Source organism: Ylistrum balloti, unplaced genomic scaffold, assembly GCF_031769215.1.
Source record: "Ylistrum balloti isolate Yb309-2 unplaced genomic scaffold, AGI_CSIRO_Ybal_v1 Utg369922, whole genome shotgun sequence".
Classification (NCBI taxonomy): domain Eukaryota; kingdom Metazoa; phylum Mollusca; class Bivalvia; order Pectinida; family Pectinidae; genus Ylistrum; species Ylistrum balloti.
Genome location: NW_026782039.1, coordinates 679,467 through 705,874, shown reverse-complemented (window position 1 = coordinate 705,874; position 26,408 = coordinate 679,467). Strand labels below are relative to the sequence as shown.

Here is a 26,408-nt window from a genome sequence, read left to right as displayed (position 1 = left end):
CAACTGACTTATTGCCAAATAGATATGGGAAGCTAACTATTCAAGGTTGGAGGTAGGTTTCTCAAGCAAAACTGTATTAGTAGTAAATATCACGTTATTTGTCACAGAGAATTATTAAGTCAAATTTTAAAACTAGGTCAAGATGAATTTGGTTATACTAATTTGACCTTGATTTTTAGTTGTCAAGGGAAGAGATAGAGACTCAGTATCAACAGCTGATGAAGGAACACTTGGAGCTACAGAGATTACATTCCCTTCTGCAGACACAGACTGGCAGTCATCTGGATCCACAGAGGGAAAACAAGGTCTGTCTCCTCAAGACATTTGTCAGGAATTCACTCAACAACATTTAACTCAATAGGACTGTTCATTAGACATTTGTTAGGAATTCACTCAACAACATTTAACTCAATAGGACTGTTCATTAGACATTTGTTAGGAATTCACTCAGCAACATTTAACTCAATAGGACTTCATTAGACATTTGTTAGGAATTCACTCAACAACATTTAACTCAATAGGACTGTTCATTAGACAGTTGTCAGGAATTCTCTCAGCAACATTTAACTCAATAGGCCTGTTCATTAGACATTTGTTAGGAATTCACTCAGCAACATTTAACTCAATAGGACTGTTCATTAGACATTTGTCAGGAATTCACTCAGCAACATTTAACTCAATAGGACTGTTCATTAGACATTTGTCAGGAATTCACTCAGCAACATTTAACTCAAAAGGCCTGTTCGTTAGACATTTGTTAGGAATTCACTCAGCAACATTTAACTCAATAGGACTGTTCATTAGACATTTGTCAGGAATTCACTCAGCAACATTTAACTCAATAGGACTGTTCATTAGACATTTGTCAGGAATTCACTCAGCAACATTTAACTCAATACAAATAAAAATGTTTTCCTTCACAGTTGTTTTAGCTGTGTGAAATCCTTTCATGATCAACTGTATCATATTGAACAGATATATTCTCTGATTCACATTAAGTGTGGAATGAGTTTCTCTGATGTCTTTAAATGATTTGGTATGACAAGTAAGTAAACAACTGTATCTATTTGACAGTTACGGACTCAGCTGCAGTCAGATCTGTTCGCTGCACAGTGTAAGATTGAAGAGCTACAAGCACTACTGCGACAACAGGATGAGGTATATACTATACAAGTGCATGTGTCGCCTACTGCATGTGGATCAAACTCCAGGTACTAACACCATCATATATATCTAATGTAATTTCCCTCCCCCTCCAACCTGATTTCTGTCCAATTTTACAGGTGAGTACCATATTTTCTGGCTTATGAGCCACAACCTTTTTTTACCTTGTGGGACAGACATGTGGCCTAAATACCAGTATTTCTTATTCATAGACTAAAACAAAAATCGAGAGAAGGAAATAATAAGAAAAAATTTGATCATTTAGTTACTAAGTTTTTCAGGAGTACCTGCCCATCACTTGTCTGTGACTGATATAGATTGTGTTGGACCATGTATTCCTGCACAGGATGATTTGAAAATTGCATTAAAGATAACATTCTCGTGGAATTATACATTTTGATATGAATCCCAGTAACATCTGCTTGACTTCTTTTTGGTTACTTAACAGCAATTGCAAGAAGGCATAGTAGAACTATGGCAGCTTGAGATCGATAGGTCATCAGTTGATGAGGTCAAACTCTAGAATAGCTGCCATGTTCGTTAATGATATAAATTGATATAAATGGCTTTATGCTACTAAGAAGAAATATTATGGGATTATAGGAACTTTGTCAGCATGCAAGAGTATTTGTTAATATTCAACAGTACAGACACTGGTGGAGAGATTGTTTATGGTAAAACATACTACTGTACGTAATGTTACAAGTAGGACTTATGTATATTGTGTGAAGACAATATTTGAAGGCCCCAAATAAATTCAATATTTTATGTATCTAAAATGACCAGAGTAATTGAAAAAATAAAGTGCTGAATTATAGTCAACATAGTGGTTATCATATCTTAAGAAAAGATTGTCGCTTAGTTTCTGGTGTGGTTAATATGTAAAATATATGAAATATAATATTTTATAATATATTTAAAATTTTTGAAAATTGATAAAGATTGGCTCTGCGGTCTATATGCATGTGACTTATAAGCTGGAAAATATGGTAACTAATTACAGATGAGCTCCCTCCACTCATAACTTGAGATATCTTTCATCATTAGAGGTGAAATTGAGGTAGACTATAGTTTCCCACTTTGTTTGTTTATCACAGGGACAAAGTTTGTCAATGCTCCAGCGTCTTCATTCCATGGCTGATGTTCAGCAAAATTACCACACTTGAAAAGCATCAAATTATCTTGAACAAAGTTGAGTTTTAAAGTTGTTGATTCAAGGTCAAGGTCACTTACTATTTTTAGAAATTCCTTCTCAATGCTTTAGTGGCTTCATTCAGAAACTGTATTGTCAGATTATCATACTTATTTATCATATTGTACCATTAAAATTAATTCAAAACTAGTAATACACTTTTCTTTATTCCAAATTAACATGAAACAGCACCATCTTTATAAATCATTACTGTGTACTAGGTACTGGGGGACATAATCTCCCTGTATCATACTGCATGTATGATAACATCTTCCTCTCTTGAGTTAACTTCTGAGTTACCTCCCTTTGTTACTGGTGAGCCTTCACCAACACCACTGGAAATGGAAATTTACCTCCCATAAATTCGAGTGTTGTTATTTAGATCTCACCTCTGTATATGTTTACATATAGTCTACTTAATATACATCACCTATATCTATGTACATTGTAGTGTCAAGAATCTTATATCTACAACTTGTTGCACATAATATTATATTATATCTACATCATGTTGTACATAATTTTGTATCTATATCCTACTGTACAAAATAACTGTCTGCATGATTTGTACTCTATTCATGTATCTCAGCCTAAAATTCTTAGATTCATCAGTTTTGATATAGCATTAAAATGTAAAATTCTAGGTTTAATTTTTCTTTTTTAAATTATATTAATTTGAAAAATTTTAAGATTTTCATTTGTCATTTAAATTAATCATTGAAAGTTTAAACAGTTCAAAAAATGTTTACTACTTTAGTCTTTTTCAAATTAAAGTATGATGTATTTAGTAAGTAAATTTCAAGCATTTATTTTATGTTTTGGAACATAATTACATAATATTACAGGAGATCCACAGTAACAGAAACGAGAATAAGGAACTGTTGACCAAAACCAGGAGCTTGGAACAAAGGGTAGGTATATATACTAGTGTTGTACTCTAATGTATAAGTCAGGGCTGACACTAGGGACCAGACTGCTCGGGTAATAATATTCTAGGTTTGATTCTTGCTTTTTACACTTCTGTTGTTTTATTCCCACAAAGTTTAAGTAAGGAGAGTATACAATGTATACATTATAAATTCTATTTGTAGACATTTCTAGATCTTTGTCATTGTTCCAGTAGCACTTTGCAATTTTCATAGGAGGACCACATTGGTGTGAAATCTCTATTGTCATTGGGATCAAAGTTATGCAGACACAGATGTAGAGACATTGTTTAAGGAACACAGATGTAGAGACATTGTTTAAGGAACACAGATATAGAGACATTGTTTAAGGATCACAGATGTAGAGACATTGTTTAAGGATCACAGATGTAGAGACATTGTTTAAGGAACACAGATGTAGAGACATTGTTTAAGGAACACAGATATAGAGACATTGTTTAAGGAACACAGATGTAGAGACATTGTTTAAGGAACACAGATGTAGAGACATTGTTTAAGGAACACAGATGTAGAGACATTGTTTAAGGAACACAGATGTAGAGACATTGTTTAAGGATCACAGATGTAGAGACATTGTTTAAGGACAACAGAGAAATGAGCAGACCTTGTTTTAGGATCTCTGACAGATGTGTAGACAGTATTTTAGGATTGGAGTTAGATGGGCAGAAATCGCTCGAGGGTCCCAGATAATGATGTAGTAATTGTGTGAGGATCAAAGATAGATCTGTAGTCATTGTTTAGGATCATTCTGTTCCTGGATTTTACAACTATTTTATGGTGACAGATGTGCTGCTTTAAAACTGTGTTATTTATCCATTAGAACATGCATCTAGAGAAGGCACAGACTCGACTGGAGCTGGAGGTGACAGAAGCCCGTGAGGTTGCGGAGAATCTGGAATTCCGCATCGTAGAGCTAGAATCACAGGAAGTAAGTGTTTGAACATGTTTTGGTTGAAAATGCGAGTGATGTGTAAGTGATGACACTTTCAAATTACTATCAGTTGGACAGAATCTGTATATGACTTCAGTTGTTGTATGGATTTAAAATGTATAAGCAAAGCCTGCCCCTTATAAAAGGTATTACCAAGCTAACACATGTGATAAAACCTCCTCTTTGATAAACTAGTTTGATTTTCACAAAAAAGACCATATATCAGTAGACTATACATGTATATGTGATAAACTGTAGGATATATTTGATAGTGGATAATATGCTGACATTCATGGTACAACCTGATATTAATTAAGTCCCCCAAGTGTCCATAACTATGTGTGAAACAGAAGTAATGTTGTCACTGTGACCATGTTGTAGAACAGTTACCTCCCTTTAATCTATATCTACTGTAAAGGATATGAATTTCTGAGGTGATGGACAACTTTTATCAAAGAAATAATAATTCATTCTTGCTTGAAAAGTGATATATAAAGCTGCTGATTACTATTGATGTAGACACAAAAAAATTCTTCATGTAATTTAATTTCTATGTATGTTTCTTTCTAGTTTTTTTCTTGCAGCAGAAATATATGTAATAATTTTCTAAGGGAAAAATGAAAGAATATGACATTTTAGAGCATAAATACTTTCCACTTCACACTTTAATATGTCTATATGTTCAACATCTATCATTATACAGAGTCTAATATATACATGTCCTGTACAAAGTATGGGCGGTAAAAGTTCTGGTTAACTGCTCAGATAGAAAAAACAGAACTAATATTATTTTGAAAGAATTATTTTCTTTCCCTTTTATTTCCAGATTGTTTGATTTTGATGAATCTAGGTCATAATTTATACAATAAAATAAACCCTGAAGTTCAAATGTGGTCAGTATCTGTGCATAACTGATTGACAAATTAAAATGTAATTACAGTTTCTACCCCAGTAAAGCAAATTCTTTAAAATCACATTTTCCCAGAGGAATGATGGAAATTGGCCCAAATTTGGTCTGAAGCATTCTCAGGTGAAGATAGTCAGCTTTGTATAAACACTGAGTCTTGAGCCCCCTGGACTGAACAGCAGGGCCCAAGGGGAAATAGAGCAAATTACCGAAATCCATACTCCTCTGGCAGGAATGATTGGATTTTGTCCAGATTTGGTCTGAAGTATCTTGGGTGAATGGGAATCAATTTTGTTTAAATAGAGTTAATCCTTTAAAATCAGTCTGTTATGAAGTAATGCATGAAATCTCTCTCATCTGTATACATCAATCTTATTATGTATATATTCATCTGGCATATCCTATATGCTTTGCTGCATTTGAAAGTGAATTGAACTTGAACTTGACATTAATAGAGAGGGTATTATCTAGCTTGTTAGTGTTACTCTCTTCCTATTGACAAGTCACAGAAAAATAAACTGCCTTAAATATCAGTGTAAGATTCAGAAAACACAACAGAAGGTTGGGAGACTATCTCTGTGTAGTTACATCTCACACTGTTTACTGCACCCAGTGATTGATGGCTGCACAGCTGAAATGTTCATTTCATCAATTACAAAACTGTAGGCAACAATTGAATCAAACTTTGTACCTAATTTTCACACATCACTTCAGCATTTTGTCTGTCTACTGGTCATACTGGCTTGGCTTTGAGGAACAAAGGAAGAGTTTTTACAAAATCATTTAAAAAAAGTGTGAAGGTTATCAGATCAAATTCCATACATTGGTTACTGATAAACAGTGGCATGCAGGAAATTTATCAGTTATTGGGGAGGGTCCAGGTTAGATGTATCTGATGACTTTTTGATCATCAGAAATCTTCTGAGGGAAGAGATGGTAATTGATCTTATTTATAACAGGTAACTTTCTGTAAAAAATATCTTAAGTACAGTTGACCTCAAGTCCAGGGGACTATCTGTAAAATTTATATTCAGTAAATCTGACCCTTAGAAGAGGTGACCTTTTGTCAAACTCATCTGTGGCACAGCTGACCTTCAGATAAACTTCTGTAACACTCATTTTCATGTGACCTTTTGCAAAGATGGCATTCAATAAAAATGACCATCAGTACAAGTGACCTTCAGTCCATGTGACCCTTAGTAGGTGTGCATTTCTGTACAAATGATATTCAGCACAGGTGATATTTAGTACAATTGACCTTTTGAACATATGACATTCAGTACAGGTGACTTTCACTATAGGTTACTCCATACAGCCGATCTTTAGTACAGGTCACCTTCAGTCCTGATGACCATCAATACAGGTGATCTTCACAATTTTGCAAACAAAGGGCCTCTTGCAAGTTGTTCAGTGAAGTAGTCACCATCTGCATTAAGAGAGATGCTGCATTAAAATCAACTTTAATGTTGATAGGACAAACAACTCAACAAATACACAATAAACGTTCGGCATGGTTCAGTCCAACTATTAAAGCCTGCCCCTGGTTCCTAAATCCCTGCTGTTGTAATTATATCATTACCATACAGGCTCTATATAGGGAGCTTTAGATGGCAGCTTCCCGTACTGATAAGAAACATCCAAAATTTAACAGGAAGTTATTCTTTATTTTTGCTAAATATACAGGTGCTATCTCTATTGGCAGTTCACCAGTATCTCTGCTGAGCGTGTCTGAAATCAGCATTGAAGTATTTCCTTTTTTTCTCTGCATTCTTCAGAGGTTCTCTGTAGAACACTTGAATTCTGCATATGATGTATGATGTAGGTAATTTTTCACTGGTGTCTCCTGGGTAAAGATTCTTTGATATTACTTATTTAATTTTGATTCCCATCCAATTCTCCTGTGGTCCTATGAAGTATGCACTCCTGCCATCAAGCAAATGAGAGCTCTGTCTGGGAGGTTGTCCTGTAACTATGGTATCTCTGATATAAGTTAATGTGGACAATACCTGTCCTGTAACTATGGTATCTGATATAAGTTAATGTAGACAGTACGTATACTGTAACTATGGTATCTGATATAAGTTAATGTAGACAGTACCTGTCCTGTAACTGTGGTATCTGATATAAATTAATGTAGACAGTACCTTTCCTGTAACTGTGGTATCGCTGATATAAGTTAATGTAGACAGTACCTGTCCTGTAACTGTGGTATCTGATATAGGTTAATGTAGACAGTACCTGTCGTGTAACTATGGTATCTCTGATATAAGTTAATTTAGACAGTACCTGTCCTGTAACTGTGGTATCTGATATAAGTTATTGTAGACAATATCTGTCCTGTAACTGTGGTATCTGATATAAGTTAATGTAGACAGTACCTGTCCTGTAACTGTGGTATCTGATATAAGTTAATGTAGACAGTACCTGTCCTGTAACTGTGGTATCTCTGATATAAGTTAATGTAGACAGTACCTGTCCTGTAACTATGGTATCTGATATAAGTTAATGTAGACAGTACCTGTCCTGTAACTGTGGTATCTGATATAAGTTAATGTAGACAGTACCTGTCCTGTAACTATGGTATCTGATATAAGTTAATGTAGACAGTACCTCTCCTGTAACTGTGGTGTCTCTGATATAAGTTAATGTAGACAGTGCCTGTCCTGTAACTGTGGTATCTGATATAAGTTAATGTAGACAGTACCTGTCCTGTAACTGTGGTGTCTCTGATATAAGTTAATGTAGACAGTACCTGTCCTGTAACTGTGGTATCTGATATAAGTTAATGTAGACAGTACCTGTCCTGTAACTGTGGTATCTGATATAAGTTAATGTAGACAGTACCTGTCCTGTAACTGTGGTATCTGATATAAGTTATTGTAGACAGTATCTGTCCTGTAACTGTGGTATATCTGATATAAGTTAATGTAGACAGTACCTGTCCTGTAACTATGGTATCTGATATAAGTTAATGTAGACAGTACCTGTCCTGTAACTGTGGTGTCTCTGATATAAGTTAATGTAGACAGTACCTGTCCTGTAACTGTGGTATCTGATATAAGTTAATGTAGACAGTACCTGTCCTGTAACTGTGGTATCTGATATAAGTTATTGTAGACAGTATCTGTCCTGTAACTGTGGTATATCTGATATAAGTTAATGTAGACAGTACCTGTCCTGTAACTGTGGTGTCTCTGATATAAGTTAATGTAGACAGTACCTGTCCTGTAACTATGGTATCTGATATAAGTTAATGTAGACAGTACCTGTCCTGTAACTATGGTATCTCTGATATAAGTTAATGTAGACAGTACCTGTCCTGTAACTATGGTATCTCTGATATAAGTTAATGTAGACAGTACCTGTCCTGTAACTGTGGTATCTCTGATATAAGTTAATGCAGACAGTACCTGTCCTGTAACTATGGTATCTGATATAAGTTAATGTAGACAGTACCTCTCCTGTAACTGTGGTGTCTCTGATATAAGTTAATGTAGACAGTGCCTGTCCTGTAACTGTGGTATCTCTGATATAAGTTAATGTAGACAGTACCTGTCCTGTAACTGTGGTATCTGATATAAGTTAATGTAGACAGTACCTGTCCTGTAACTGTGGTATCTGATATAAGTTAATGTAGACAGTACCTCTCCTGTAACTGTGGTATCTCTGATATAAGTTAATGTAGACAGTGCCTGTCCTGTAACTGTGGTATCTCTGATATAAGTTAATGTAGACAGTACCTGTCCTGTAACTATGGTATCTGATATAAGTTAATGTAGACAGTACCTGTCCTGTAACTGTGGTATATCTGATATAAGTTAATGTAGACAGTACCTGTCCTGTAACTATGGTATCTGATATAAGTTAATGTAGACAATACCTGTCCTGTAACTGTGGTGTCTCTGATATAAGTTATTGTAGACAGTACCTGTCCTGTAACTGTGGTATCTCTGATATAAGTTAATGTAGACAGTACCTGTCCTGTAACTATGGTATCTGATATAAGTTAATGTAGACAGTACCTGTCCTGTAACTGTGGTATCTCTGATATAAGTTATTGTAGACAGTACCTGTCCTGTAACTGTGGTATCTCTGATATAAGTTAATGTAGACAGTACCTGTCCTGTAACTGTGGTGTCTCTGATATAAGTTAATGTAGACAGTACCTGTCCTGTAACTGTGGTATCTGATATAAGTTAATGTAGACAGTACCTGTCCTGTAACTATGGTATCTGATATAAGTTAATGTAGACAGTACCTGTCCTGTAACTGTGGTGTCTCTGATATAAGTTAATGTAGACAGTACCTGTCCTGTAACTATGGTTTCTGATATAAGTTAATGTAGACAGTACCTGTCCTGTAACTATGGTATCTCTGATATAAGTTAATGTAGACAATACCTGTCCTGTAACTGTGGTATCTCTGATATAAGTTAATGTAGACAGTACCTGTCCTGTAACTGTGGTGTCTCTGATATAAGTTAATGTAGACAGTACCTGTCCTGTAACTGTGGTATCTGATATAAGTTAATGTAGACAGTACCTGTCCTGTAACTGTGGTATCTGATATAAATTCTTGTAGACAGTACCTGTCCTGTAACTGTGGTATCTCTGATATAAGTTAATGTAGACAGTACCTGTCCTGTAACTATGGTATCTGATATAAGTTAATGTAGACAGTACCTGTCCTGTAACTGTGGTGTCTCTGATATAAGTTAATGTAGACAGTGCCTGTCCTGTAACTGTGGTATCTGATGTTAGTTGATGTAGACAGTACCTGTCCTGTAACTGTGGTATCTGATATAAGTTAATTTAGACAGTACCTGTCCTGTAACTGTGGTATCTGATATAAGTTAATGTAGACAGTACCTTTCCTGTAACTGTGGTATCGCTGATATAAGTTAATGTAGAAAGTACCTGTCCTGTAACTGTGGTATCTGATATAGGTTAATGTAGATAGTATCTGTCCTGTAACTGTGGTATCTGATATAAGTTAATGTAGACACCTGTGACCTTGAATATGGTCCAAAGTCATTTTTTTTTTTGCGAACTTTGTCAGGCTTCATCCCAGTAACCTACCAGCCAAATATCGTGACATTTTGATAGTCAGTTATTGAAAGAAGTTGTTCAAATGTAAAAATTGATGCCAGACAGACGATCATTTGATGTCGTGTCACAGCATAAGTTTGCTTAAAAAGAGAAATTTATTCTCTATAGGATGAAGTGGACCTCTTGCATGATGTTCAGTGAGGTAATCAATTCAAGGCGACCATGACTTAAAAAAATGTCCTGACTATTTGTGTATGGGGGAAATGAGGGGGATGGGAACTAATAAGGAACAAAATGCACAAGCCTTCAACCAAATTTTCCTCTACAGAAACCCTTTGAAGCAAATACATTGTATGTCATAACTACAATATTCATCATTTTCTATTCCTAAAATAGGCATCTTATATTTTAGAGAGGAAAAAAAATCAATGTTATATTTTTATGTTTTTAAACCATCAGCCTAACTCAGCACATATTATTGACTTTTTAGATATCCTAGATCACTGTTACGGGCGAAATTATCCTCGATTTCTTTTCTTCAGATGATTTTTTGCTGTAGGGTTTGTCAGTTCTATAAGGAACTTACACAATAATGATTTAGTAGTTGTCTGTTCGGAAGATAAGATGTATGAACCATAGCTATGTATTTTTCCAGTCAGACACTTGAGAAAATTACCTAAATGCACTGTCTGCCATTAGAATAGAAGAATAAGTCAGCTGAAAAAGTCCGTCCAATCACCTCCTCGTAATATCACATGAACAAATTGTGTGTTGACGAATCCTTTAGCTTAGTGTTTCCTGCACATCATAGATATTACAGGCTATATTCCTGGTCTGCTGAAATAATTACTGGAAAATGTCTTTCTTCTATAGCTAGAATATTCAAAAACTTTTTGAATGCATTCCTGATATTTGTTAAGAGATAAAAAAACACTAAATAAAAAATGAGAGGAGAAAATGAAATTTAAGACTATTCTTTTTATGTTGAATATTTTGGGTATGTAAATTAGTGAGCAGACAGTGCTAATGTTTTGCTGGTAGGTGATCTGGGTTCTTTCAGTGTTGTTCCAGAGGTATTGTCCACGGTATTATCTGCAGTGAAGATTACAGACATAAGAGGCTAGTCATGATTGACACACCGTCTTTTGTTGGCCGCAGATGATTGTTGGGAAATGCGTTCAAGTATATAATCGATAGTGTTTAGTTTTCAATCAGACCTGAAGGAGTAAGTATATTGTTTGCGATCTTTGATATAATCTGATTTGAGAAGGTTGATATCTTTGGGGCTTTTATATCGCTGCTGAAGAAATCAGAACAAATATTATAGTAATGTTACAAACTATGCATAGAAAATGAAAATATTTCTTTATTGATATTGAACATTCACAAATGTAACCTATTTATATCTTTTCCTCTATAAACAGGCTGTAATCAATTATCTTTTTATTGAATGGATTTTACTGTGTGGTTCTCGTTCCTTTTGGACTCAGGCCCTTTTTACCAAGGTTTAGATTTCAAAAGCAGTAAGACAGTATTAAAAATAATCTTGATTTGAGAATCATTTCAGCATAGATCTACCAAAATAGATGAATGTTATTGATAATGATAAGCAAATACCTTATGTGTTGTATTATGTGGTATATCTGTTCACCTGTAATCTCTAGTAATTAGTCAGCAGCCAGGTATGTGTGGGCAGTCAGCCCTATCAGCTATTACAATTGACCAGAGGGAGGGACATATTTCCCTCAGTGTTCCCACAGGGCCCCTACGTACCTGTGCCTTGACAGATACCTTGTTTGTCAGACCTAAACTGTGGAAAGACCTGCACTTTGGTCAGTTTTTCGCAGTTACAAGTTTGTTGGAGTGTGTGATTCTTTGAAGGAGAGATCTATAAATAGCGCATACCTGAACAAGTGTTATAAACTAAGGTAATACTGTGACAGAGGAGTTTTAAATATAGCACTGTACATGTGATATAAATTGTGTATCTGTTACCTATATGTGACTGTGTTATATCTGTACAGTGATGTGATATACTTGTACAAGTGTGTATTACCTGTATGTGATGTAAGGATGTACTTGTACAGGCGACTACCAGTTTGTGGTGATATACCCGTATAGATGTGATACCATTATGTAATTCTGTAACATATTGTACAGGTTACCTGTATATTATGTGATATGTCCTGTACAGAATATGGAATATAACACTATAACAAGGTGAGACACCCTCTTTATTTTACATAAGACTGAATGTCAGTGTAGTAAGTTCCAACCGTGTAAGGCTGGAGAGTTCCATAACTGTTTTGTTGTTTGTTTATAACACAACAACAAAACGGGCTGTTGTACACATGTGTGAGCACAATTCGATGTGCTGGTACAGATGTCTGACAGCTGGTGAAGTGTGGAGGGCTATAGATTCTGAGCATGTGTGTAGGTACAGTGTTTACAATAGGTAAACTGCAGCACTATACAGGAAGCCAGGTGTACACATATACCAGTTAGGTTTGTACATGTGAACGCATTGAGTAACAGACAGTCGTGAACTATGTATAGCTGTGTGAAAAACCGATCTATGAATTAATCCTTTGGCTGTATAACAGGTAAATTTTGCAACTATTTCTGATAATCGGGTGGGTGTGAGGGGTCCTAGAAATATATGAGTATGGGAATCAGGGAATACTCTATCTGTGTAAAAGGTTCCTGTATGAGAACCAGGGAATTCCCTACCAATGTAATATGTTCCTGTATGAGAACCAGGGAATTCCCTACCAATGTAATAGATTTCACTCTGAGAATCAGAGAATTCCCTACCTATATAATACTTTCCTGTATGAGAACCAGGGAATTCCCTACCAGTGTAATAGGTTCCTGTATGAGAACCAGGGAATTCCCTACCAATGTAATATGTTCCGGTATGAGAACCAGGGAATTCCCTACCAATGTAATATGTTCCTGTATGAAAACCAGGGAATTCCCTACCAATGTAATATGTTCCGGTATGAGAACCAGGGAATTCCCTACCAATGTAATAGGTTCCTGTATGAGAACCAGGGAATTCCCTACCTATATAAAATATTCCTGTATGAGAACCAGGCAATTCCCTATCAATGTAATAGGTTTCACTATGAGAATTAGGGAATTCCCTACCAATGTTATATGTTCCGGTATGAGAACCAGGGAATTCCCTACCAATGTAGTAGGTTTCCCTATGAGATCAGGGAATTCCCTACCTATGTAATATGTTCCTGTATGATAACCAGGGAATTCCCTACCAATGTAATAGGTTTCTGTATGGGAACCAGGGAATTCTCTACCTATATAATAGGTTCCTGTGTGAAAACCAGGGAATTCCCTACCAATGTAATAGGTTTCTGTATGAGAACAAGGGAATTCCCTACCAATGTAATATGTTCCTGTATGAGAACCAGAGAATTCCCTACCTATATAATAGGTTCCTGTATGAAAACCAGGGAATTCCCTACCAATGTAATATGTTCCTGTATGAGAACCAGAGAATTCCCTACCTATATAATACATTCCTGTATGAGAACCAGAGAATTCCCTACCTATATAATAGGTTTCTCTATGAGAACCAGGGAATTCCCTACCAATGTAATATGTTCCTGTATGGGAACCAGAGAATCCCCTACCTATATAATAGGTTCCTGTATGAAAACCAGGGAATTCCCTACCAATGTAATATGTTCCTGTATGAGAACCAGAGAATTCCCTACCTATATAATACATTCCTGTATGAGAACCAGAGAATTCCCTACCTATATAATAGGTTTCTCTATGAGAACCAGGGAATTCCCTACCAATGTAATATGTTCCTGTATGGGAACCAGAGAATCCCCTACCTATATAATAGGTTCCTGTATGAAAACCAGGGAATTACCTACCAATGTAATAGGTTTCTGTATGAGAACCAGGGAATTTCCTACCAGTGTAATAGGTTCCTGTATGAGAACCAGGGAATTCCCTACCAGTGTTATAGGTTCCTGTATGAGAACCAGGGAATTCCCTACCAGTGTAATAGGTTCCTGTATGAGAACCAGGGAATTCCCTACCAGTGTTATAGGTTCCTGTATGAGAACCACGGAATTCCCTAACTATATAATAGGTTCCTGTATAAAAACCAGGGAATTCCCTACCAGTGTAATAGGTTTCTGTATGAGAACCAGGGAATTCCCTACTCATGTAAATACTGAGGTGTTCAATGTTTGCCTGTCAATGTAGGACAGAATTCAGATTCCACATGCGTTTGTGATAACATTCTGTGTTTGTTAGTAATAATCTCCCCACTGGTCTTACCTGAAACACATGTTATATCTTAGTGTTACATTGTACAGTACTAGAAACATGAATGGACAACAGAATAAGGCTGTTAGGTAAGTCTGACGAATAACAGTTACAGTTAATATATACCTGTGTAATTAAGACACTGCTGTGTCATCGTTACTGTTGCTATAATGATCAGGGACCAGGGAGTTGTTACATAGTTTTGAGGTTTGTAGTTTGAATCACAGTCAAGCTGATGTAGTTTTGATCAATTGTGTTGAATATTTTTTTTTCTGGCAGTGCCTTTCATTTGAGTGTCTCCTGACCTGTGTGTCCTAGATTTGAGTTTGACCTCTTGTATCTGACTTGTGTTAATCCTTATCTTAGTGAACTCTGACCTTTCTACCATTTTTTTACCTCTGTGTTCTGGTTCTGACTGAAAGTCTCTAACCTGTGTGTTCTTGCATCATAATTAGTAGAATTTTGAGCTTATATGAACAGACAAGTAATTCAAGGTCATATGTCCACAAAACTTTGTATAGTTAATTAACCTGTGATCAGTCTAGTGTTTAGAGAGTTTGATTATTGACCTTTATCACAGGCCTGACCAGGTCCTTGTCTGACCATTAATACTGACCTGACCAGGTCCCTTTCTAACCATAAATACTTACCAGACCAGGTCACTGTCTGACCATAATTATTGGTTTGACCTGGTTTCTGTCTGATCATGAATACTGATCATGACTTGACCAAGTCCCTGTCTGACCATTAATACTGACCTGACCAGGTCCCTGTCTGACCATAAGTATTGGTCTGTCCAAGTCCCTGTCTGACCATCATTACTGACCTGACCAGGTCCCTGTCTGACCATAAGTATTGGTCTGACCAAGTCCCTGTCTGACCATCATTACTGACCTGACCAGGTCCCTGTCTGACCATAAGTATTGGTCTGTCCAAGTCCCTGTCTGACCATCATTACTGACCTGACCAGGTCCCTGTCTGACCATAAGTATTGGTCTGACCAAGTCCCTGTCTGACCATAAGTATTGGTCTGACCAAGTCCCTGTCTGACCATCATTACTGACCTGACCAGGTCCCTGTCTGACCATAAGTATTGGTCTGACCAAGTCCCTGTCTGACCATAAGTATTGGTCTGTCCAAGTCCCTGTCTGACCATCATTACTGACCTGACCAGGTCCCTGTCTGACCATAAGTATTGGTCTGACCAAGTCCCTGTCTGACCATAAGTATTGGTCTGACCAAGTCCCTGTCTGACCATTATTACTGACCTGACCAAGTCCCTGTCTGACCATCATTACTGACCTGACCAGGTCCCTGTCTGACCATCATTACTGACCTGACCAGGTCCCTGTCTGACCATAAGTATTGGTCTGACCAAGTCCCTGTCTGACCATCATTACTGACCTGACCAGGTCCCTGTCTGACCATAAGTATTGGTCTGACCAAGTCCCTGTCTGACCATAAGTATTGGTCTGTCCAAGTCCCTGTCTGACCATCATTACTGACCTGACCAGGTCCCTGTCTGACCATAAGTATTGGTCTGACCAAGTCCCTGTCTGACCATTATTACTGACCTGACCAGGTCCCTGTCTGACCATAAGTATTGGTCTGACCAAGTCCCTGTCTGACCATCATTACTGACCTGACCAGGTCCCTGTCTGACCATAAGTATTGGTCTGTCCAAGTCCCTGTCTGACCATCATTACTGACCTGACCAGGTCCCTGTCTGACCATAAGTATTGGTCTGACCAAGTCCCTGTCTGACCATCATTACTGACCTGACCAGGTCCCTGTCTGACCATAAGTATTGGTCTGACCAGGTCTCTGTCTGACTATTAGTGCTGGCCTGACCACGTTCCTGTCTAACCATATGTGTTATAACTGTATTCTTGCTAACACTGTTTACCAGCTGGGAGAGAACCATATGGCAGATGAGTGGAGTTATGCTAACAAAGACCTAATTACCTGCACAGCACATGTACAACTACTATGTAGATATGTGTCAGTGAGAGCTGAGTTAGTGTATAGATATGTCTGTAATAGTCACTGCTACAGAGGCTGGCTACACAGTATACTGAATATATAACTACTCTCATATTATCTTTTTGGTACTTATACACACATGTAGTCTTTTTAATTGACTTCTTAACTCGGGAATATTACTGGACAGTATGGCTCATCTGTAAGGTAAGACTCATTTGAAGTTTCTCTGAAATATGTTTACCTTAAGATAACACTAGGTGTATATTAACTTCATCATATCACTGACATGTTCACTGACATTAGGTTCATGTTTGCAATAGTATAGTGACTGTATATATGTAGAAGTTGAGAATAAATTTTGCTTTACTAGCCTTGGCTGGTGAAAATTTACCTTAAATTGAAGGACAGAGTGTCCAGCTAGAGACCTAAGGGTCACTAGTTTGAATCCCGCCAGTGGCAGGATATTTTTCCTTGCTCCTTCCTGTCACAGATTTAGTGCCACTGACCACTCCAAGGGTAGAAGGGTTGAATCTGTAATATGAAAGAATAATGAAAAATACCCTGTCACTGCTTGGGTTCAAACTACTGACCCTTTCTGCCTCTATCTGGACACTATAATACTGGACTACAGGGAAATTCCCACTAGTGGAAGCTAGTAAGGTACCCTGTGCTCTAGACTTCTACATATCAACCAATCTATGTAAAATATCTCCATTGTTGAAAGGGGAAGACGACCCTATAGTTATAAAGGGAGAGAGAGGGAGACAACCATTTGTTTACAGCTTCTCATTTTACAGAACCATTGTAATAGATATGTAGTATCAATAATGTATAAGGGATTTCTTCAGGTGCTAGGAGACAGTTCTGGAATAGAGGTGTAACCAACTTCAAATGTAGGATAGAACTGATCAGAATTTGTAAGATAGATGTAAGATTATTATAGATAAGAGGCCTCTGGGTCTATAATTAGTATAGGTTGTATTGGTGACATAGGGTTTGGGTGGTGTGGGTGACACTATGGTGGGTTTAGGTGGTGTGGGTGACACTATGGTGGGCATGGGTGGTATGTGTGACATTATTGTGGGTGTGGGAGGTATGTGTGACATTATGGTGGGTGTGGGTGGTATATGTGACATTATGGTGGGTGTGGGAGGTATGTGTGACATTATGGTGGGTGTGGGTGGTATGTGTGACATTATGATGGGTGTGGGTGATATGTGTGACATGATGGTGGGTGAGGGTGGTATGTGTGACATTATGGTGGGCATGGGTGGTATGTGTGACATTATGGTGGGTGTGGGAGGTATGTGTGACATTATGGTGGGTGTGGGTGGTATGTGTGACATTATGGTGGGTGTGGGTGGTATGTGTGACATTATGGTGGGTGTGGGTGGTATGTGTGACATTATGGTGGGTGTGGGTGGTATGTGTGACATTATGATGGGTGTGGGTGATATGTGTGACATGATGGTGGGTGAGGGTGGTATGTGTGACATTATGGTGGGCATGGGTGGTATGTGTGACATTATGGTGAGTGTGGGTGGTATGTGACATTATGGTGGGCGTGGGAGGTATGTGTGACATTATGGTGGGTGTGGGTGGTATATGTGACATTATTGTGGGTGTGGGAGGTATGTGTGACATTATGGTGGGTATGGGTGGTATGTGTGACATTATGGTGGGTGTGGGTGGTATGTGTGACATTATGGTGGGTGTGGGTGGTATGTGTGACATTATGGTGGGTGTGTGTGGTATGTGTGACATTATGATGGGTGTGGGTGATATGTGTGACATGATGGTGGGTGAGGGTGGTATGTGTGACATTATGGTGGGCATGGGTGGTATGTGTGACATTATGGTGGGTGTGGGAGGTATGTGTGACATTATGGTGAGTGTGGGTGGTATGTGACATTATGGTGGGCGTGGGAGGTATGTGTGACATTATGGTGGGTGTGGGTGGTATATGTGACATTATTGTGGGTGTGGGAGGTATGTGTGACATTATGGTGGGTATGGGTGGTATGTCTGACATTATGGTGGGTGTGGGTGGTATGTGTGACATTATGGTGGGTGTGGGTGGTATGTGTGACATTATGGTGGGTGTGTGTGGTATGTGTGACATTATGATGGGTGTGGGTGATATGTGTGACATGATGGTGGGTGAGGGTGGTATGTGTGACATTATGGTGGGCATGGGTGGTATGTGTGACATTATGGTGGGTGTGGGTGGTATGTGTGACATTATGGTGGGTGTGGGTGGTATGTGTGACATTATGGTGGGTGTGGGTGGTATGTGTGACATTATGGTGGGTGTGGGTGGTATGTGTGACATTATGGTGGGTGTGGGTGGTATGTGTGACATTATGGTGGGTGTGGGTGGTATGTGTGACATTATGGTGGGTGTGGGTGGTATGTGTGACATTATGGTGGGTGTGGGTGGTATGTGTGACATTATGGTAGGTGTGGGTGGTATGTGTGACATTATGATGGGTGTGGGTGGTATGTGTGATATTATGGTGGGTGGGTGTGTGTGGTATGTGTGATATTATGGTCGGTATGGTATGGGTGACCTGGTGGGTGTTGGTGGTTTGCGACATATTTTGGCATGACCTTAATGCATAAAAGTGATTTTGACATTGAAAGAGCTTTAGAAATACTTGTAATGATAGATATTATCTGATACAAAATATCTTATTTGAGTATTTTAAGAGATGTAATTACATCCATGGCATTCAATCAGAAATATATAGCTGACAGTGATTTGTAGCTTGTCTATCAAGACAAAATGTCTGTCATTAACAGACAGACATTGGGTTTTTGATTTGTAGCTTGTCTATCAAGATAAAATGTCTGTCATTAAGAGGCAGACAAAAGGTGTAAACATGCTGTGATGTTTATGATGCATGTGTATTAAAGACATCTATGTATGAAACAGACAATTTGAGGTCAGTACTCTGTCAATTATGATCTTCTGTGTCATTGACAGCTGGACATCACTAGGTGTTGTGATAGATTGATAACAGTAGTGGTCAATACATGTAAAGTGATGTGTATTGGTGAGAGTAGACCAGTCAATCACTGGTTTATTGGTCATTTGTCTACTGGCTGGAATAGGTCATCTCCCAGACTACATAACTGGTCAATGTTCAGACCACATTTCTTTCTCTGGAGATTCGCTGTTTATTGGTGAGAATCGGAGGAATATTCTGTATCTAAGAAATACGTTGTCATGGAATACTGGATATACTCAGGTTTATAAAAGATGAGGCAGTGTTTTAATGGATTTGATATTGCTAAAGATTATAGATAATTACAAAAAGTAGTACAATATTTTAATTGACTGACTGTAAAAAGTGATACAATGTTTTACCTGACAAACTATCAAAAGTGATACAAAATTTTCAATGGAATAAGGATAACAGATGATAAGGTGTTTTAATGGAAAGACTATAAAAAGTGATACAATCTTTTACTGGACTGATTATAAAAAGTGATACATGCTTTCAATGGAATGAGGATAACAGATGATAAGGTGTTTTTTTCTGGACTGACTTTAAAAGGTAATGAAATGTATGTTTTAACTACTTTAAAGCATCTACAGGTGGATACATGCAGGTTAATCTTTTGATTTGGATTATCATTATTTTGCATCTATTGAAAACTAAGAGATTTAAGAGTCTACAATATAGTACAGGACATCCTGAGGTCTTTGTTGCTTTTTCTGTTGAAAGTTTCATGTTAAATGTTGGAGAGATTTGATAACTTTTTACAAGGTAGTCAAGCTTATAGAATGTTTGTCCTGATGATTTCTGGAGTCTTGGATACAAATCTTTATCAATGCCATCCACACATACAGTAACATTGTGAACCCAGAGTCTGAATCTTAAACCATTTTAGTTTTAGTCCTTTGACCCAGAAAAGACAGGAATTTGGAATATTTCTTGCATGTATATATACATCACTCTCCTCAATCATAGATCTGTAATGATAGTTTTATTTTCCTGTGGGAGTGTATATTGCCATTAGATAATTGTGATAAATCACAACTCACATCAATGCTGCTGGTTTGTTTTCTTATGACCATGTCTATACTATAAGATAATTGTGATAAGTAACAATACACATCCAGATAAGTCACAACACACTTTCAGTGATAAGATTGGTGTGGTGGTTTGGAACTGATAGACTCAAAATTACAACAAGAACTCAGAATGTACAGACATGGGTAACAAATCTTCAGTAGGTCTTGTTTAATTGTAACGTCAAGCCTGCAGTAGGTCATCTTTAATGGTTATGTCAAATCTACAATAGGTTGTGTTTAATGGGAATGTAAAATATACAGGTCATGTTTAATAGGAACATTAAATCTACTGTAGGTCCTGTTTAATTGTAACGTAGGTCATGTTTAATAGGAATGTGAAATATATTGTTGGTCATGTTTAATGGAAACATCAAATCTACTGTAGGTCATATCTAATTGTAACGTCAATCCTACATTTGGTAATGTTTAATGGGAATGTGAAATCTACAGCTAATGGAAATGCGAAATATACTGTAGGTCATTTTTAATGGAATGTGAAATCTACAGTATGTCATGTTTAATGGGAATGTGAAATATTCTGTAGGTCATTTTTAATTGAATGTGAAATCTACAGTATGTCATGTTTAATGGGAATGTGACATATACAGGTCATGTCTAATGGGAATGCGAAATATACTGTAGGTCATTTTCAATGGAATGTGAAATCTACAGTATGTCATGTTTAATGGGAATGTGACATATACAGGTCATGTTTAATGGGAATGTGACATATACAGGTCATGTTAAATGGAATGTGTAATCAACAGTATGTCATGTTTAATGGGAATGTGACATATACAGGTCATATTTAATGGGAATATGACATATACAGGTCATGTTTAATGGAATGTGTAATCTACAGTATGTCATGTTTAATGGAAATGTGACATATACAGGTCATGTTTAATGGGAATGTGAAATATTCTGTAGGTAATTTTTAATGGAATGTGAAATCTACAGTATGTCATGTTTAATGGGAATGTGACATATACAGGTCATGTTTAATGGAATGTGTAATCTACAGTATGTCATGTTTAATGGAAACATCATATCTACAGTCAGTTGTGTTTAATGGGAATGTGAAATCTACTGCAGGCCATGTTCAAGGCAAATCTACACCAGGTTGTGTTTTATGGGAATGTGAAATCTACAGCACATCATGTATAATGAAAATGTGAAATCTACTGCAGGCCATGTTTAATTGAAATGTTGAATATTTAACGTGTAGTCCAAAACAATCCATCATATTTTGTAAGGAGATGTGGTATAACTTGGAATTCCTATAAAATATGATATACCAACTTATATAATCTTATATATTATCCTGGCCAAATGTTTTAGTTAGCGCTTAGAGGTCCTGGGTTGTAATTAGGCGTCTCTAGTGTATAGCCCCAGTGCGATGTGTATGTGATAGATACATAAAGTCCTACAGCAATGTACCAGGTAACTCCTTTTAAAAGTAGTTAGAAAATAATCTAATATATACATTTACTAAATAAAACTCTTTGATAACTATCAGACTAAATTATTTGGCTCATTAAAATCTGGAATTTATCAATGTGTATCACAGAACATATATACATCAGTAGGCATTAGACAAATTCAATCTAATTCAATTACAAAAATATGTTAACCATACGTATGCTAATCATTTGATTTGAAGTTTTCTCTTTTGTAGTTACTTGAACAAATTAGCAGCCAAGAATGTGCATTATTTATGACTGTTACTGTAGGGGTCACGATGAATCAATGGACTCCAGTCTGTAATTAATTCATGTAGATTTGTGGAACATTCTGGCCACAGTCTTCTAATTAATTCATGTAGTTCTGTGCTTCAGTCACTGAGTTTGGAATGTAGTGTGAAGTGTGGTGATAATGGCTGATCCTGATCAGATATCTACAGTAATGTACATTGAGTGGCCATATTGGTTACCAGTACTGAACTATAAGGTTTTAGAAGAATAGACATGAAAATATTCCAGAAAAAAATTTGAATAGAAATGTATCTTAGATTTTACCAAACATTGTCATCACCACTCATCATATCTACTTGAAGCCTTGAAATTGTTTTGAACCAATTTCATAGTGGTCATTTAGAAAGCTTACTCCTTGACCAGTAAGTGACCAGAAATAACCCTGAGGCTATTTCTATCAATAGGTAAGATAAGTTCCTGTTAGTCAGTAGTCATTATGAAACATCACAAAACACATACTGATGAAATATCTATAGCTTCAGGGCCCCTCAGGGACTTAGCAAAATATTTCTGTGACGTGTAAAAATCAAAATAGATCAGATGGTTATATAGGAGCTGGATTGCATTATGAAGGTATTTATTTGTTGTATTACTCTAACTTAACTATAAAAAGTTAGATATGCTATAGTTGTATTACTCTAACTTAACTATAAAAAGTTAGATATGCTATAGTTGTATTACTCTAACTTAACTATAAAAAGTTAGATATGCTATAGTTGTATTACTCTAACTTAACTATAAAAAGTTAGATATGCTATAGTTGTATTACTCTAACTTAACTATAAAAAGTTAGATATGCTATAGTTGTATTACTCTAACTTAACTATAAAAAGTTAGATATGCTATAGTTGTATTACTCTAACTTAACTATAAAAAGTTAGATATGCTATAGTTGTATTACTCTAACTTAACTATAAAAAGTTAGATATGCTATAGTTGTATTACTCTAACTTAACTATAAAAAGTTAGATATGCTATAGTTGTATTACTCTAACTTAACTATAAAAAGTTAGATATGCTATAGTTGTATTACTCTAACTTAACTATAAAAAGTTAGATATGCTATAGTTGTATTACTCTAACTTAACTATAAAAAGTTAGATATGCTATAGTTGTATTACTCTAACTTAACTATAAAATGTTAGATATGCTATAGTTGTATTACTCTAACTTAACTATAAAAAGTTAGATATGCTATAGTTGTATTACTCTAACTTAACTATAAAACGTTAGATATGCTTTAGTTGTATTACTCTAACTTAACTATAAAACGTTAGATATGCTATAGTTGTATTACTCTAACTTAACTATAAAAAGTTAGATATGCTATAGTTGTATTACTCTAACTTAACTATAAAAAGTTAGATATGCTACAGTTGGTTTAATCTTACTCTGTGTCTGTGACCAGTGTAAATTATCTCCCTTTTGAAACCATCAAAATATAACTCTTTTTTATGATATTGATGCATGAATTGACATATGATTGTCAAATGCCAACAATAGATTTATATTTGATGAAAAATGCATACAGGCATCATTACCTGAAACTCTTTTGAAATGAAGGAGTATTTCTTATAAGGTAGCATATAGCCTTAAATGTGGGGCATAAGAGGAAATTTGTTTTACCAAATCTTGAATGTATCAGAATTGACTTTTGCCATGTTGTTCTGTTAGAGACCTGAGGAATTGTTCCCCAGTTATTTACTTCTAAACTCCAAAATACTTGACATCATAATTCAGGAAGTTTCAAAGATAAACAAACAGGGAGCTAGGGTTTGATTTAAGATGACCTTGTGTAACACCAGAGGATAAAATTTAGATGTTTTAGCAAGACAATGTGTGCTGATTTTATGTATATATATATAAGAGATGTTTTTTAATTAAGACAGATTAATAGAGTGTTTTACATACAAAGTTTATTTATCTTTAAATCATTGAACTAACAGCTTGACCTGAATTGTTTACAGATCAGTGTTATAGCTTACTGAACCCATTGTCTACAGTAAACAGTGTTATAGTGTATATACTCAAAACCCAATAAGTTTATCTTATACCTACACATATTGTGCTTTATTGGGAGAATCAAACAAGTTTATTGTTTGAAATTACATACTTGGTTTATATTTATACTTAGTATCTCTACCTATACATTGTACTCAATATCAGACCTACCCTGGCAGATTGTGTACGAGATAAATTATGTATAGGCCTATGGTAAACTGCCACCAGCACTAGTCTATAGATGTAAATCACACCTGACTGTAGGTACAAACCTCTGTTTTTATACTCAAGGATGAGGTAAGGTTTAACCTATCATATATATTTTGTGTTTTTATATCAGTATTGCTGGCTCCGTAGCCAGGGAGATCTCCTCATTAAAACCAATGGTACATAACATTAAAGGCTATATACAGTATGTCAGTACGTCACCTGATTGTGTTTGTGTGATACCAGCAATAACTTAGGAGAGGATTTACTGTTAATACAGAAGAAATATACAGGTGAGTGTGTCAGTATATAACATTCTATGTTCTTAATTACCTAGAATACCATACTGTGAAATACTGGAGAGAAAAAGACCACAATTATAACTTCATCAACACACAGTGATATATAACTAATCACGGTTTAGATCTCGTGTAAAATCACAAAATTCTGTGTTGTTTTTACCTCTTGGATCTTTTATTGTTGTTGATACGGGCCTGTTGTAACTTTTGTTTTTGATAAAGGACTGCTGGGAATTATGTTGAGGATAGTAGAGCCTCTTCAAACTTTTGTTAAATAAAATAATACAGGCCTATTAGAGCTCTTGTTGTGGTTGATACAGGCCTATTAGAGCTCTTGTTGTGGTTGATACAGGCCTATTAGAGCTCTTGTTGTGGTTGATACAGGCCTATTAGAGCTCTTATTGTGGTTGATACAGGCCTATTAGAGCTCTTACTGTGGTTGATACAGGCCTATTAGAGCTCTTATTGTGGTTGATACAGGCCTATTGTAGATATTGTTGTGGTTGATACAGGCCTATTGTAGATATTGTTGTGGTTGATACAGGCCTATTAGAGCTTTTGTTGTGGTTGATACAGGCCTATTGTAGATATTGTTGTGGTTGATACAGGCCTATTAGAGCTCTTATTGTGGTTGATACAGGCCTATTAGAGCTCTTATTGTGGTTGATACAGGCCTATTGTAGATATTGTTGTGGTTGATACAGGCCTATTAGAGCTCTTATTGTGGTTGATACAGGCCTATTAGAGCTCTTGTTGTGGTTGATACAGGCCTATTGTAGATATTGTTGTGGTTGATACAGGCCTATTAGAGCTCTTATTGTGGTTGATACAGGCCTATTAGAGCTCTTGTTGTGGTTGATACAGGCCTATTGTAGAAATTGTTGTGGTTGATACAGGCCTATTGTAGATATTGTTGTGGTTGATACAGGCCTATTGTAGATATTGTTGTGGTTGATACAGGCCTATTGTAGAAATTGTTGTAATTGGTACAAGCCTATTGGAGCTTTGCTCAAGAAATGCCATGAGTATAATACCTATTTGATAATTTATTGAATATTGATGTGTGGCTCCTGTGATCTCTTAAGGACACTTTATTTCATCCCCTAGATATAATATGCTTAAGTGATTTTCCTAAACCATATTACATTTGCTTATAAATGTCATCTTGGTATCTAATCTGATTTATCAGAATATCTGCCCAATAAAATCTTTCATCTGCCTTCATTAATCAGGTTTTCTATCTGCAACAGACTACATATTGTTGAATTCATAAAAATAGCCTTTTACAGTACAAACTGCTTTTGAGCCTGTGTAATTAAAAATAGAGGTACTGAGTCTGGAGGAGGACAGCTAAGAGTGTGATAACATGGCCTCTTATCTGTGATATTGAGGTAGATAGGGGTGGTAATTGGGAACTTCCTGATTGTTCCCTTGAGATAACAGGTCAATGACATCATATTGGGAGATTAAATTGTAAAAGAAATCTTCTGACCAGGATCAGCTTTACAAGTGTGTGATTTTTTGAAGCCTGAGAAGACATTAGAAAAATGGAATCTCTAGCTTTTTTGTAACAGTTTTGTAACACACAA

General features: G+C 36.4%; 1 protein-coding gene across 2 annotated transcripts in view; it reads left to right on the top strand.

The window, feature by feature from the left end:
- LOC132546945 (nuclear anchorage protein 1-like) overlaps positions 1-26,408 on the top strand; it is a 113,941-nt gene that overhangs the window by 25,705 nt on the left and 61,828 nt on the right. For both annotated transcript variants that reach the window (XM_060210675.1, XM_060210674.1), the window contains exons 8-11: positions 180-305; positions 1,075-1,158; positions 3,202-3,267; positions 4,124-4,231. In XM_060210675.1, the coding sequence (XP_060066658.1) occupies positions 180-305; positions 1,075-1,158; positions 3,202-3,267; positions 4,124-4,231 (384 nt within the window). The remainder of the gene's footprint in view (positions 1-179; positions 306-1,074; positions 1,159-3,201; positions 3,268-4,123; positions 4,232-26,408) is intronic.